Source organism: Copadichromis virginalis, linkage group LG7, assembly GCF_057382275.1.
Source record: "Copadichromis virginalis isolate Kocher_CV1m ecotype Utaka linkage group LG7, C_Virginalis_male_GT1.1, whole genome shotgun sequence".
Taxonomy (NCBI): domain Eukaryota; kingdom Metazoa; phylum Chordata; class Actinopteri; order Cichliformes; family Cichlidae; genus Copadichromis; species Copadichromis virginalis.
In genome coordinates this window covers 43,696,188-43,711,327 of record NC_140624.1, presented here as the reverse complement: position 1 = coordinate 43,711,327, position 15,140 = coordinate 43,696,188, and the positions used below count along the sequence as shown (strand labels likewise).

The 15,140-nt window shown below is 41.0% G+C and overlaps 2 protein-coding genes across 5 annotated transcripts in view; one reads left to right on the top strand and one right to left on the bottom strand.

Annotated features, from left to right (window-relative positions):
• The window catches only part of morn5 (MORN repeat containing 5), a 39,894-nt gene that overhangs the window by 13,163 nt on the left and 11,591 nt on the right, over positions 1-15,140 (top strand). Inside the window, exon 5 of one of the 4 annotated variants that reach the window (XM_085463546.1) lies at positions 2,510-2,630. The exons of 2 other annotated variants lie outside the window; for them this stretch is intronic. In XM_085463546.1, the coding sequence (XP_085319672.1) occupies positions 2,510-2,550 (41 nt within the window). In that variant the 3' untranslated portion in view covers positions 2,551-2,630. Of the gene's footprint in view, positions 1-2,509; positions 2,631-15,140 lie in introns of those variants that run through there. One more of the 4 variants, XM_085463544.1, reaches the window with a different exon arrangement.
• On the bottom strand, positions 1,232-14,412 carry lhx6a (LIM homeobox 6a). Its single transcript, XM_085463532.1, has 9 exons — positions 13,883-14,412; positions 12,902-12,973; positions 12,457-12,639; positions 10,610-10,731; positions 3,836-4,056; positions 3,390-3,490; positions 3,200-3,295; positions 2,873-3,047; positions 1,232-2,728 (listed from the first exon to the last, which is right to left on the bottom strand). Exons 1-9 carry the CDS (start codon positions 13,958-13,960, stop codon positions 2,649-2,651), a joined length of 1,128 nt encoding a protein of 375 aa, XP_085319658.1. The 5' UTR covers positions 13,961-14,412; the 3' UTR covers positions 1,232-2,648.

Genomic DNA, 15,140 nt, shown 5'->3' with positions numbered 1-15,140 from the left:
TTAGCATGTTATTTATTAAAACCGAGCTATAGGGAATTTCTGTCTTGTATTACATTTTGCATTAATGACTGAAAAGTAAATGATCAAGTCCATGCTTTTAAATCATCTCGTTTTATTTCCCCCCCACCCACATTGCTGCTGTGGCCTATGAATTCTGGGAGGTGCAACAGCCGCCTTTCAGTGCATTCATCTTAATTTCCATAATACTGTATGCATTACAGAGAGGGAGCTAGAGGAATGGAAAGAATCTGGGAAATACATTTACAATCAGTTTACAGGCAGCACAGAATACATCCAGTTTTATTACGTGCTTTGATTGCCATACTGTATTATTTCAGATCTACATCTCACACCCAGAAGAATTAGGACAGGCAATCAGTTTCCAACTGGGTTAAACAGTCTTTATACATGCTGCCCAAACAACTCTGTTATTCTAACTTTATCCAACAACACATTTCCCATCCCTGTAATAAGAATTGACTTATTTACAGTGAATTAATGATGTGCAAAACACCACAGATTGCTGGTGTAACACAAATGTGCCATTCATGTGTGAGGGTTGGTTTTGAGGGGCTTTGGTGCTTTTTTTGCAGGGTTTTTTTCATGCCTAAATGAAAGATTTTAGCAGGCATTCAAAAGTGAGTGTATTAAACTACAATCTGAGGTAATTTGCCAAAGATAGGAAATTAGCAGGTAACATTGACAAGGCTTTGATCTGCTGGGCGAGCGTCAGGCACTCATTAAATTACTCTTCAACATATTGCCATAAACTCCCATCAGCAGATCATCTTTTAAAAAAATATCAAATAAAATTAATAATGAAAGAACACCCTTGAGAGCAGGAGAAATTTCCCATAATGCACTCTTTGTCTTGCACAAAAATGCAGACCCAGCACACACACACACACACACACACACACACACACACACACACGAGGATGTACACTGTTAACCACTAATCTAAGCACAAATGCTAAAGTAAACACACAAGAAGTGAAGTTACAGCAAAACACAATGCCTGACTTTAAAAAATACACATGGAACACAGAGTTACTTTATATTTATGGATTTTATTTGTGTATTTACCATTTGAAACTTCATTCCATCTGAGCCCGATTTAATTGTCTTACACACTTGTCTGTGCTTCGCAGTTGACATGTTTTGGAAAATTAAACGTGAATAATTGCTTTGTTAGTTTATCCTCAGAAATGATCCAAAGCCACCAAAAAAATATCACATTCTATTTTATTGCATTTTATTACACAAAACATTTATGATGCACAGTCTATCAAATAAACTTTTGTTTCATTTCATGTTTTTTTTTTAAACAAAACAAACAAACAAAAAAAAAACATTTCAAATGGGGGAAAAAGTGCTTTACAGGGATTTACCATCTCAATAAATACAAGGACATTGAGGTCTTGTTGGATCCTGTTCTTCACACTATGGTCATGGAACTAAAATACAAATGCACACTCTATACCCCTGCCAAAACTCACACATTCACACACACAGACGCACACACATCTTAATATGTACAAACCCAGTCATTTTATACTGTCCATATTGTACCAATACAATATTCCCCGCCTGCTTGTGTGGAACACACACACACATACAGAGGCTGAACAAGCAACCTTATAAATTATAAATTAGTAACAATACACCTGTGGGAAAATCTGGAAATGTGGTCTGATTTTGCAGGAATGTGAAGTTTGACTTGTATGGTCATCTCAGACTTTCCTCTTTAAACAGGACTGTAACGGTTTAAAGTCTGCAAACTCCTGCTTATAACCGGTGTTTTATTCACGCAACAGCTCCAATGTTGTCCTTTGCAGCTTCATTAAATGGTAAACAGACAAAATGCTACAACAGAGTCTATTAAATAGTTTGTGATTTTCTGCCAATTGAAGATTTAGGAGTCTCATAATTTTTCCTGCGTAATAACAGTTAAATGTTTAGTGAGAAATATCACTTTGGAAAAGATAAGGCACGTAATATTTTCTTGTCTCTAATTCTGCACCTCAGTTCGGTGGGAAAAGAAGGAGGAAGTTTCTGGTTTTCTGAGACGTCATAAAGTCAATATGTCATTCCGAAATAAAAAATATTTCAACAATCAAAGATTCCTGTTATATTTAGATTCCTTCATGGTTGCTTAGAGAGAAAAGAGCCAGGAGCCTTACCTCTAATGTGGTCTACTGTGGCCTTTGGGCCACAAAGATAGTTCCCCTTTAAATTTCTCTTCGTGTTTTGACAGCACTTCAAGAAGTTTCCTTGCTCAGTTTATCCCTTTAAAGCTCCCTTCACCTCCACATTAGGTGGTGGCTGAGTAGAGTGGAGGATGCTGTACACGTGAAGCAAAAGGGTCCGTGTGATACATAGTCTGTGAGTTTAATGATAAACGCTTCAAAGTCGTTTTTGGAAGTCCTATCCCCAGAAAAGAACATAATCACAGATGGTTTTTTAGCTTTTATCTCGTTCATCCATTTCTCTTTTTTTCTGGTTTCAGTGGACAAGGCTCCTGCAATATTTGTCTCCTCTCCACGCTGACTCCTGGATGACCTTCGAGTTGGTTCATGAGACATCACTGATGTTAGATCAGGGGTTGGGATCGGGAGGTCAGGGGTCATAAGGGCCATGTCGGAGAACTAGCGACTGAGGGGGAGCTGAGGCAGCGACATGGCCTGATGAGAGAGACTCTGAGAGGTCAGGACAGAGAAGGGATGACCTGGGGAGCAAATCATAAAAAACACACAAGATTAAAAAAAAGAAAAGCAAAATGTGTCTTACAAAGTAACTCCCATAATTTAAAAAGTCAAAACAAATACTAAAAATGATGTGCCTATTTACACCACAGTAAATGATAACTCACTGTCAATGTACCCATGAAGGGCCACCATGCGCGCTCGCTCGGGACTGCCAAACGGAGAGTAATGCAGCTCATCGGGCAGAGATGAGGGTATCCTGGACTGAGGATGACCTTGAGGAGCCCCGCTGTGCTGGGGCGTGTGCTTTTTATGTCTTGCTCTGCAGTTTTGAAACCACACCTATGAAGATGCAATGTAACCAGACATCATGTGGCTATATTCTTAAAGTTTGTCTTTTCAGTGTACTGTAAGAATGTGTTCCATTAGTTTAGCATTTTAACATTTAATTATATTGACGTCATCCATTCGTGCTTTTTATACACACTGCTCACCTGTATGACTCTTCTGCTTAGGCCTGTCATGTCAGCTAGTTTCTGTAGCGTCTGGGCATCCGGATTGTTGTCCTGAGCAAATTGTGCCTGCATGATCTGCACAATGAGACAAAATATTAGGTACTGTGTCAGGGCTTTGGCACAGTAAATCAACGTTGTGTACTTCGGTGTTGCTGAGAGCGTTTCTCACCTGTAGCTGTTCTGCGGTGAACGATGTCCGTGCTCTTTTGGCCGGTTTGGGTTGACTGTCTTGTTCTGTTGGAACTGCTCCCTCTAATGTGATGCCATTGCCTACAAAAATACACACACACATGCAAGTCAGATAATAGTTCAGTGATAAATAAAGTGACTATAGATGTCAGGAGACATAGGTAGTCTACAGGACTTGAAAAATGTATCATATCAAAGGGACCTCAGGAGTTTTGATGCCCCAGCAGGGACCCAAATTTAAGAGCCGTGGCCTACTTTTCCGCTCTTGCAGCATAACATGCTAATTCTGTAGGTATTACCGTTCTCAGAAAATTAACAGATATCAATCATTTGAAATAGTTATGACAAGGAATGATTCAATCAGGCAATAAATTTTGCTGAAAAGCATAGCTTCAGATATATCTTGTCATTTACCCAACCACTCACCGCTCTCAGCTGCTCGTTTGAGGTTCTCCACCATGGTGTCATAGTGGATTCGGCACAAGACCTTCTCCTCCACCAAACCAAACTCTTCTCCCGTGGACAGCTGCCTCTTACACGAGTAGCAGGCAAAACATGCCAAGTGGTATGCGTTTCCCCTTGCACGCCGCACCCAGTCGCTGGCGTATATCTGCCGCCCGCAGCGGGCACACTTGGTACCAAACCTACTGTGAGGGGGATAAGAACAGAGCAGCAGAATGAGGAATTATGGGTAAAAAAAGGGAAAAAGATCAAATTGTTGCAGAACAGAAAATGAAACATACACAGTGACTTCCTTTTCTTTGAGAATATTTTCTTGAAGTGAAGTTTGACATGAATTTGTTTTTTAATTTCTGGCAAAGCTCAGAAGCTTTAAAGGAAACCTTGGAGGAGGAGGATATGGCTTTCAGAAAAGACTCCTGAGTGCGGCTGCAAGCTGAGCCTTGAATGCAAACAAACCAACACCTGCAATTTCCTGACTGATGCATGAAGCCCCTGACACATATACACACACACAAAAACACACATAAGCCAGGTTGGCTTTAAACACAGTGGAATATGAAGAAAAACCCAGATGACATCATTCTAGATCGCCTCGCTGTAACTGATAGCAACAGCGAGGTTGGCGGTGAATAAACCCAAACCACCTGACTTGCTGTTATGGATGGGTGGTTGGTGGGAGAGAGAAAGAGGGTCAAAGATGTAAGGCTAGAAATGCTTCAAGACAATTCCTCATTAGCAAGAAATAAGATAGCTGAACATCTGCTTAGTTTAAATGTTTTAAATGAGGGGGATAAAACGGGACACGGGGGTCAAAGAAGAAATAAAGGCTGCTGTAGATTTATAACTAATCCCACAAAAAGGCCTTCCTATCCCGTATGTCGGTGGCCATTCTTCTAAAAAGAAAAAATGTAAATCCCAAATATTAAAAAAGTATTTTCAAATGTAATAGTACATTAGTAATATGTGTGTAGAAATTAGTCAAATTGAGCTGCAGCACTTGTGCTTTATGAAATAAGATATATCAGACATAGGCAATACAGATGGAAAAATGTCGAATATCTCATATCCCTTCACGAGATTGTGTTTACTGTGCAGCTGGGTCCGTGGAGTATCCAAATAAATCTCCATTTTATTGCAACAGAAATATTATAGATGCTCCCTGTTTTGCACAAGAATAAAAAGATATTAAGCGCCTCATTTGAAGGACCTATTATGGGTTTTAATGGGTATCAAACGCTTTAGGTTGGAGATGGTTATGGTTATGTTAAGAGCCATTGTTGGGGTCGGCAGCTGCCAATTCTGCTGGAGGAGGCCAGATTTGTAAGCAGCCTGAAAGAAAGTGCTTCTTCAAGGGTAAAACTGGCGTGGAAGGGGGTGGGGGTAAACATGCGCAGTGTGCTGCACTGTACAGCTGGATTTGTGTACATTCATCAGCCGTGCTCACCCCGATATTTCGCTCGCTGCTCCATACACAGCCACAAACATGAGCCATATTTAGAGTCAGAGGTCAGTGGAGCTGGCGGAGGGCAGGGAGCCGGAAAAGAACAGTCATGGAGAGAGAGAGAGAGAGAGAGAGAGAGAGAGGACGTAAGTGACTGAGACAGGGAGTCGTAGGGCTGGGGGGAAATGGCAAAGTGGAGAGCGTAAGCGGCGGAGAGAGCGAGCAAAGAGAGCTGGGGGTGCAGAGGAGCACAAGGGCTGCCAAGTGAGTGGGTTTGGCAGCGTATGCGTGCACTCAAGGCCACTCTATCTAGGATGAAAGCATACTAAGGCCCTGACATCTCACAAGCTTGTAACCCTCCTTATGTGCAGGAGCTTGTTTGCCAGAAGTCACTTTTATGCATGTAGTGTGGTGCAGACTATTTATGGGGCATCATTAGGCGACTACTGTTTGAGGGTCAGCCTAGTTTTTATCATCACAGGTCAACAAATTATGTAGATATCACAACAAATGCAAAAAATGGTATTCATCAAGGGGGAAAAGCAGTGCAACTGTAACAGCGAGTCCTTGTGATGACCTTCAAGGAAAATTGGCTGGCATGGCACCCACTAAGGCCTTAAGTTGTCTCTGATATGTTCAGATTTAACCAAACAACCTCTTATGTGCCATTAAAGCCGCTCCGGGAGACAAATGGAGTGCACGGCTCACTGTACGATATCCTTTCAGACTCTTACAGAGAAGTCGGGCCTGTTTCTACAGTAAAGAGGAAAACATTGTGGAACGTTGCAGCTAATGCAGCATGACAGCTTGTCAGTTTCATGGTCTGAGACAGAACCCAGAAAAAGCTGCAAACCATCCCTTGTTTTAACCTCCTCCTCCTCTTCTGTCTTCCTCCCCTTCCTCTTACTTCTGCACCCATACTTTTTCTGTATCTTATTTTCCATTTGCACCAAAAAACTGATGTTTATTTTGGATCCGTGTCAATCCTCGCAGCCCTTATATCACTCACCGCAAAACTTCCTTTCCTCCTCAGACTTCTCCTATTTGCTCCCCTTATTCTGTCTAATTTTTACTCTTTTTTTTATACAGTAATTCACCTGCTGCTGAAAGAGGGGCCTGAGGAGGTACACGTTTTTTGGATTATTTATGATGTGCTCTGAGAACATGCTAATCTCCATTAGATTTGTCCTGAGAGAGGCTGTGCGGTTTGTGTGCGAGAGGTTCACATTAGGCTGACAGGATTCTGAGCTGAGAAAAAGAGGGGGAAATGTTTCATATGCTTTACGTCTTTTAACAGGTTTTAATAGATCAGAGTTTTATGGATAAACCCTGCAGAAAATACAAGTCCTTGACACTCTCATCCGCTGCTCTTTTAGCCTGTAGTAACTAGGAATACGGGCAGTTTTCTTTGGAACAGCCAATCTGATTTTCGGCATGAATAATGTAGTGCAGCGCTTTAACTGAGCAGCGTAACACTGTGTGTCACAGATGTCTTATTATAATTTTAATTCATTCGCTTCTTGATAAAAATCTCTGTAGCTGCTGCTCTCCTTTGTTGCTATGGAGACCTAATCAGCTAACCAGAGGTGGGTGGTTGATGAATAATTATTATTGCAAAAAAATTTTAAAATTCAAGCGCACACACACACACGCATAAAGAGACATGCACACATCCACATGTGCTCTCATCTCACCCACGAAGTTCATTACATACGTGGACTCTGGTTACAGTGTCAGTGTCACGGGGTGCCCCTGATTAGGGCAACTTCCTGTGTGGCCTGCAGCTCACGGACGCGGATGGGGTTTCTATGGGGCAAGGCGAGGGAGGGCTGAAAGGAGGCGAGGGGGGAAAGGGGAGGAGGCTGATATAGAAATGGTTTGCGTATGTGTGTGTGGTTAAGAGAGAGAGAGAGAGAGAGAGAGAGAGAGAGAGAGAGAGAGAGAGAGAGAGAGAAAGCAAGCCCCCAAGGCCTGACATGGGTTTGAGAGGCACAGCGGGGGCTCTGTCCTGCACCCCTATAACGCTGACATCGCCCCCACCCAACCTCTGCATACACATACACACGTATATGGAGGGAAACCCACTCTGATTTCCTGCTATTACGCCCCATTAAAGCAGCTGTCAGTCCAAAGCCAGATGAGAGGCTGACACAGATGAGGAAATATCTCCAGAGGTTTGAAAGCAGCCCAAAGGATCTGGACTTGCAGCGGTGTTTAGCCTAGTTTAAATCTGGCCTAAACCCAGATTACAGTTTATATTTACAGAAGTAACCATTGCACAGGTCCCAGCCCTGCAGCAAAGCTTCAATGCAGCATTTTTTAAAGTAGCATCACATTCTCAGAGTGACTTATAAGGACATCGAATCCAAAAGTACTGATGTTATTGTGCAAAAGAGGGGTTTCGTCCACATATTGTAACCATACTAACTATTGCAGTAGTTTTTAATCTGCGTATCTGCATTATGAACTCTTTTATGACTGTGCTTGTCATCCCTGTCTTTAGAGTCATAGTTCTGTACAGCAGATAGATGACAAATGTGAGGTAAACTGTGGAGCAGTTTAGGTCCTTTGACCAGTTTTTAAACTTCTAAATTTAGGAAATTAGTTGCTTAGCATTTTGTGAAAACAACTATAAGTTTTTCTTATAAAACATCTGTCCAGAAAAACCCTTTTCATTCACACCCTTTATTAAAAAACGTTTTAAACAAAATTAGGAAAAATAACAAGAGTAATAATACGTTTTATTTTAGGGGGAAATGTGTCAGTTTATGTGACAGTTTAATTTAGACCCCCAGTTTCTATGAATTAAATATTTTCTTAGCTTTCTGTGCGTTTAAATAATTAATTAACAACCATATAGGTTTAAAAATGCCACTTAACTACATCTATGACCAAATTAACCAGAAAGAGGCCCTAAGTGACCCTCATTATACACAACAAACGCATTTCATTTTTACCCAGGATGCAGAAATCAACCACTACAGAGCAAAGAAAATTAAATTAGCACAATAATGACAAATGGCTTTTAATATCTGGGGCTAAAATACTGCAGTAATTCTAAAAAGAGATTAGATTAGATTATTGAGGTCTTTTGCGTCTGATTATGTACATTTGTTGCCACTTTCAGGCCTTTAAAACGCTAAAGAGTAAGTGACTAAATATTTGTCAGATGCCTTGATGATTAAAAGAAATAATAATTGCTGCAGTGTTGCACTTCTCCTATAATGGGATGACGCCACATTGCCGAGGTTTTCTCTGTTTTAATTCGTTGGCGCACAGAGGAGAAAGAGAAGCAATCTGATGAAAGACAACTCTACCAACAAATGACAATATATCTTAAAACAATCAAGGGCTTAAAACTCTTTGACTGTAAGAGAGCTTAAACTGTTTTATTCATTACCATCTTTGGAGATCTGATACTATGACGTATTTAAGCGTCCACATTTAAAAAGCATTTCTGAGTCTCTCAGTGATCAGTGAGCAGTGTGGAGGTAAATTCTAAGGGAGCATTTAACCAGAGCTGGGCTGGTAAAATATTATGGTGCGGCAGAGCAAACACAAAAGTCTCCATTTTCGGGAAAATATGAGCAAAATGACTGGCAGCTGCTAGACATGCATAAATAAACAGAGATCTGTGTGTGTTGGTGACCAGTGTGTGCGTGTGAGTAGGTGGATTATGTGTGCAGGTGTTTGCAATGGGCATTTCTGCTAATGCCCATTTCAAAGTTTCATATTTGTGTTTTTATGTTTCTTATTACATGTTTGTCTGTGTGCAGGTATCTGTCTCAGGGTGTGTTTTCAGTTTGGACATAAGCCACATTCACACGAGTTACATGCTGACCAGGCACTCGGGGAAGTCTAATTGCTGGTCTGGAGGCTTGAGGGTCTGGGGTGGGGGGACAACTAATTGCTGGTGATTATAAACCTCAGAGCAGTGACTTGGTGTCAGATTTTGATCAGACAAACACTAACGCTCACTTGCAGCTCCATGCACTCACTCCACTCACTCACACACACACACACACACACAAAGCGTTAAGCACAAATTGGCACACGTGTCCATACGATTAATACACCAGCTCCAGGCTACTGAACAGAAATTTACCATACTGATGCTGCTGTGGCTGTGAACCCCATTTAACCCTATACTACCACACACACACAGGCCTGCACACATTTTTATATTTTCCTCTTGGCACTCACAAAAACACACAAAAAGGGAATAGAAAACTGAGTCAACACATCAGACAGGCTTTCTTAGTCCAGCTTGTATTGTAATAAAATTGTACAAAATTTGCCTACGCATTCATGGCATGTTGTATACAGACGGTATACAATTTTATTTTGTATTATTTTAGATATATTATCAGAGATATTTAATTTTTAAGGTTTACTAAACAATCATCATTGGGGTTTTTATTATTATTGCTATTAGGCTTGATTCTCTAATTGAAATTGTATTTGTTTTTTAAAAATGAGACATATCCTTTTATTATAGAATAGATAGGCATTTCCTTTTTTGCACTTAAGCTCTGTTTGTCTTTAGGGACCGACTAAATCCGGACAGCTCAAACTGGCATTTCCGCCAATTTCCGTTTACATCACGTGTCCCTGTCAGGGTGTTAAAACAGTTATCCGCGCGCATCGTGGCACGTGGTGTGTTAATTTTGTACCTCATTCAAGACTGAGTCATGAGAAAATGATTTCACCAGCTTTTAGGCACTAAATGCTGGAGAAAGGATCCAATGATCGGGCAGTTGCAAAACACAAAAACACGCCCAGCCAGTCTGGCACGGTGCACTGGAAATGCATAAATAAGCGAAAAGAAACTAAAGTGTGCTAACTTTAATTTGCCTTTTAAGATCTGATATGATCAAAGCGGTAAAGAGAAGCTGGTCATAACAAGGTCAAAAGCGTTTTTCTTTAAATAGCGTAAAACTACACAGCCCACAACTTTTTAAACACTTTAGGGAAATTTTCCCAGAGTGCAGCACTCCAGTGTTTTTCCTTTTATAGGCCTAGCTGCTGAAAATGTCGCGTTTTTTGGATAGCCATAACAAAACTGTGAATCTTTCAGCCCTTCGCTGTAGGCAAAAGCTTTTATTTTGTTACACACTTTCAGTTTTTGAAAAGGCTTTTCAAGAATATATGAGGCAACCCACATGCATACGTTTCAAAGGATAAGCGTGCGTGAGTGCACGTGTGTGCGACAAGAGAGAGAGAGGGGGAGAGAGAGAGCTGTGCTGGCAGAGGGGCGGACGTGGTATTTTGAAAACACGGCCATAAACTTACCCTACCTGAAATAATCCATTTTACAGAAGATCTCTTTGTTTTTGATGTAGCAGCTGCTGTGCTGACGTAGTGACGTCCTGCACACTGAGCACTCCAGACAGCGCACGTGCCAAATCAGGTTGTTCACCTGCAAAGAGACACCAAGCGTGTCAAACACACACAAACTGATGATATAAGGCCGCATTAAGGTCTGCTGTGGTGAGTAATGACTCTGTCACACTGTGGAACACTGACGTGATGCAGCAGCATGCGTTATGAACGCGCCTGCGCAAATCCGATCGATCGTGAGCTTATTTTGAATGTTTATGAGAGCTATAAATAAATTTTTTTAAACAATTTTTAAAAATGTATTTTACTCATTATTGTAAATGAATAAATAAAATACAAAAAACTCTAAATAATAAAAATACCTCACAATTTTAAGCCATTTATGAATATTATGCTGAAACTATAAGGCGCGCATCTTATCACAGATGTTTCTGTATTTTAGCAATATGCTTTTTAGGAGGGTTTTTTTTTTTTTGCTTGTTTGTTTTGTCCTAAAACATATTTTATTGGCAATTACGATATTATACGAAATATTAAGGCATCAACCGATATTTTCTGTGACTGGATTTTTTTTCTTCGTTAAACAGCACTATAATCGTTTAGGAAAACAATAATTTAAAAAATGTTTTAAAAACTTTTTTTAAAAAATTATACTTTTGCAAGCTTACAGGCAGCAAAGCCATCCGGCTTGTCTATTTATTCATATGAGAGTTAAAGGAGGCTGCCAAAAACACTTGCCCTAACGTTAGATTTATATTTATAACCTTAAATGATTATTAGTACTTATTATTATTATTTGGCCTAATAGATATATTTTTCGTTGATGAATTTGAGTTTTTTAAATTATTATTTTGAATACGGTGTTAAATGATCAGTCCCGACATTTAAAATCATGGGAAATATGTATTACTTTTTTTTAAATGGCTAAATAAAGAAGACAAACAATTGTTGCACACAAAAGATTTTAATTGTTTAGGTTTTGAGATCGTATAAATTAAACCTATCCAGAGAATTTACAACATGTATAGACAAAACGTCTTCTATAGATAATTGCAGATAAACTAATAGTTCTGGACATGAAAAATACAATAAAATAAAATAAAAATTTCAGCGTGACTAATTTATTATAATAGCATAAACGTTTAATTTAAGACCAGACATTAAATATTTAAATAAAACAATCTCATTTGTCTTATCTGTCCCGCGGATGGAGAACAAAGTAGGCAGATAACGAACTAATGATCTTCACACTTCCTGACACACACACAGGGCCGCGCGCGCACTAGTGAAGATTGTTTGGGGTTGGAAAGCGCACGCGACAAAAGCAGGGCGTCCTGGCTGTGAAACAGCAAAAGAACCAAAACATCCCTGTTGTGACTGTCTGCGGTCTCCCAAACACAGAGCGCCGTTTAATCTCCGTTTCCTGAAATGTTACGGTGGCGATAACATAGCTGAGATTTAGAAACAAATCGCCTCTTGTGTCTTTTCCTGTTTTCCGAGTTGGCTAGATAATAAAAGTTTTAAGTAAGTCAGGCATATAGCTGCTTTCAAATATCATTGCAACCTTTTTTTCTTTTTCTTCTGTTTTCAGTTTGAAGTTGTATTTATTTATTTTTGCTTTCAATCTCCAAATTGCGTTAAATTCCGTGCAAACTTACGGCGGGCCCCCAAATCCAAAAATAAGGGCAGAGTCAGCACAGCATCCTTCTTCATTAGCTCCCGATTGTCTTGTGCAGACGAACTATTTCTGTCTGTTAATGTAAAAAGGAAAACAAAAAGTCTAAAAGTATGGCCGGCCTCTCACCTTCAGCAAGTATCTGTCCAGGATCTCCAGACCACAGCTGGCGCACAGGTTCTTCCCGGTGGACGGCACCGAGCTGGTGGAGGAGGTCGGCGAGCACACGGAGGGGGTGGACGGAGTGCTGGGGGAAGAGCGGGTGTCCTCCCGCTCCATGTTGGACCGCTGGGATTCTCCGTCCGAGTGAGACTGCAAGAGGGCATCAGCAGAGCTCAGCACTGACACACACACACACACACCGATCATCCTCATCAGCGCGTTGACAGTTTTCAGGTGTCGCCATTTTTTTTTTACCATGCGTTTGCACTGCAGTGCGCGCATAATTCACAAATTTTCGCCAGCGCGAATGCGCGTGGGCCAAACGGTCATCCGCTGCACGCTATCGGCGCACTGAAAGAGCCTTTTTTAAACATATATGTTTTAAAGCATAAACGGGCAATAAAACTCTCACCATTGGCGTGTGCTTAGAGTCCACACTGCAGCGCGAGGCTCCCGGTGTGCTCTGGTGCTCGGTGGAGATCACCTACAAGAAAACGATCAGTGAGCGGCGGGTCATCACTTTCTCCGTCTCATCATCAGCTGAGCCGAGCAATCCTCGGGATACATTTGCGGACAGCTCTCCGAGGCTACTCCTATTTAAAGTAGTCCTGACAATAAACCCCCGGTCAAACCTGTTTAAAAGCCCCCTGCAACAAAAGGCAATGTTTTAATGAAGCTATCTCAAATTGGATTGATTTTGTTCCCCCTGCCCTTAACCCATGCCTCTCAGAATAATAGTATTTTCTTCGCAATCCAGGACACGAGACTGGAGGATGGGGAGTGGAGTGGAGTGGTGTGTGTGTGTGTGTGTGTGTGTGTGTGTGTGTGTGTGTGTGTGTGTGTGTGTGTTTTCGGTGGGGGGGACTACCTGTAATTACAAATAGCTTGAAACGCTGGGGGGATAAGAGGGACACGGAGTGTCAATTTCAACTGTCAATCAGGGTGGAAAAAAGGCAACGGTCACCCAAAGAATTGCAAATTTGATTTTTAATGGCTGTAATTAAAATCTAATTCTCTTCACGCGAGTTGGCAGCGCTCGAGAGGCTCACGGACAGCAAATCACGCCTCACGGACAGCAAATCACGCCATTCATACGCAGAAGAAGCGCGTGCAGCTGATCTCCACATACACACAAGAAACATGATTCTTGTGAGATCGCGGAGAGACAAAAAAATAAAAATCCCCGCACGATCCCCTCCCCGGGGGGCTGCCAAAGAAACTGCGCGCTTCTGCCGTCCGTGCCGTTCAGTAAGAGAAGAAACTGGCATGTTGAAAATATCCCACAGTAAAGCTAGAGCCTAGTATAGCATCCGCACTGCACATATGACTAGCTGCAAGTAGAGTCATTTTAAACCTTTTTTTTTAAAAAGGCCCAAACATTGCGTGTCAGTACCTGCTTTGTTGGGATTCCTTCGGACAGAATTTTATTTCCCTCTGAAAGAGGGGACAACACTTCATTTTTCCAGTACATGAACCCCTGGCGTCTCAGAGTTTCCAGAGTCTGGGATCAGGAGAATAGTCGGCGATGGGCGTGAAAAAACAAAAGAAAAAGAAAACAAAAAAGTAAAAAAATGGGGAAAAACAGTTATATCCGTACCATGAATGAACTGTGGCGCGCACTTTTGTTTTACAGAAAAGTGTCTCTTTAAAGCACGAACACGGTCTGTCACGGCAGTGATGCAGCCACGCAGCGCCGGAGAGTTTTGCTTGCTGCTCTTCACAACAGATTTCTTACGTTTGCCCTTGTCTCTCTCTCTCTCTGTCTTCTTCTTCTCTCTTTCCCTTTTCTGATCGGGGGTCCGACCACAGGAAGTGAATCAAATCGAGGCGCCTCGTAAAAACTCCCCCCAAAAAGAAAAGCTTTTGAGGTTCAGCAGAGACCTGAGGGGCTGCACAGGCGAGCGGAGAACCTGAGTGTCTCTGCAGAGCTGCAGTGAAAGTTGTGCGAGACTCTGGCCTGCCTTATAGTTAAAGAAGGGGGAGGGCGAGTAAAGAGTTTCATGTGCGTGAGAAGGCTGGACGCGCAGTTCGGAACAGTTCTGATTCCTCAAAGCTCTGCTGGTGGATGTTTGATATCTTAGACACTTATAGCAGCAGAGGGAAAAAAAATAAAATTATACTTGTTTATATGATTGTCATTTATTTGCTACTGGAAATATACAGCTGGCGTTGACCGCGGACAACAATGCGGCAATTAACGCACAAGTTTGCGCTCGAAAACCAAAGTTTTTGTTATATACACGCTGATTGTTGTGTATATGCGGATAAAACCATATGTATGTTCTTATTACTCATTTATATATATATATATATATATAAAAGAAAAAATAGTCATTATTAAAGAGAAGACAATTTTGAGACTGAAATTAATTTAACTCCATGATTCAAAATATAATTCCGTTAATATTTTGGATAATTTTATGCCAGTTGTCGCTATGCTTGCAGTTATTTAAAGAACATAAATATTGCGATTCAAGGCATCATGTATTTATAAAATAAAACTGGTTGAAGTTAAAATTCATTAAAAAATAAGAATAAATTCGATGTTTAAGTAATAAGTTAAAAGATGTATATTAGTAGGGCAAATATTCACGATTTACAGATCTTTCAAACACAGCTGGCGCTACGTTTAAATCCACAGATTAATGTGT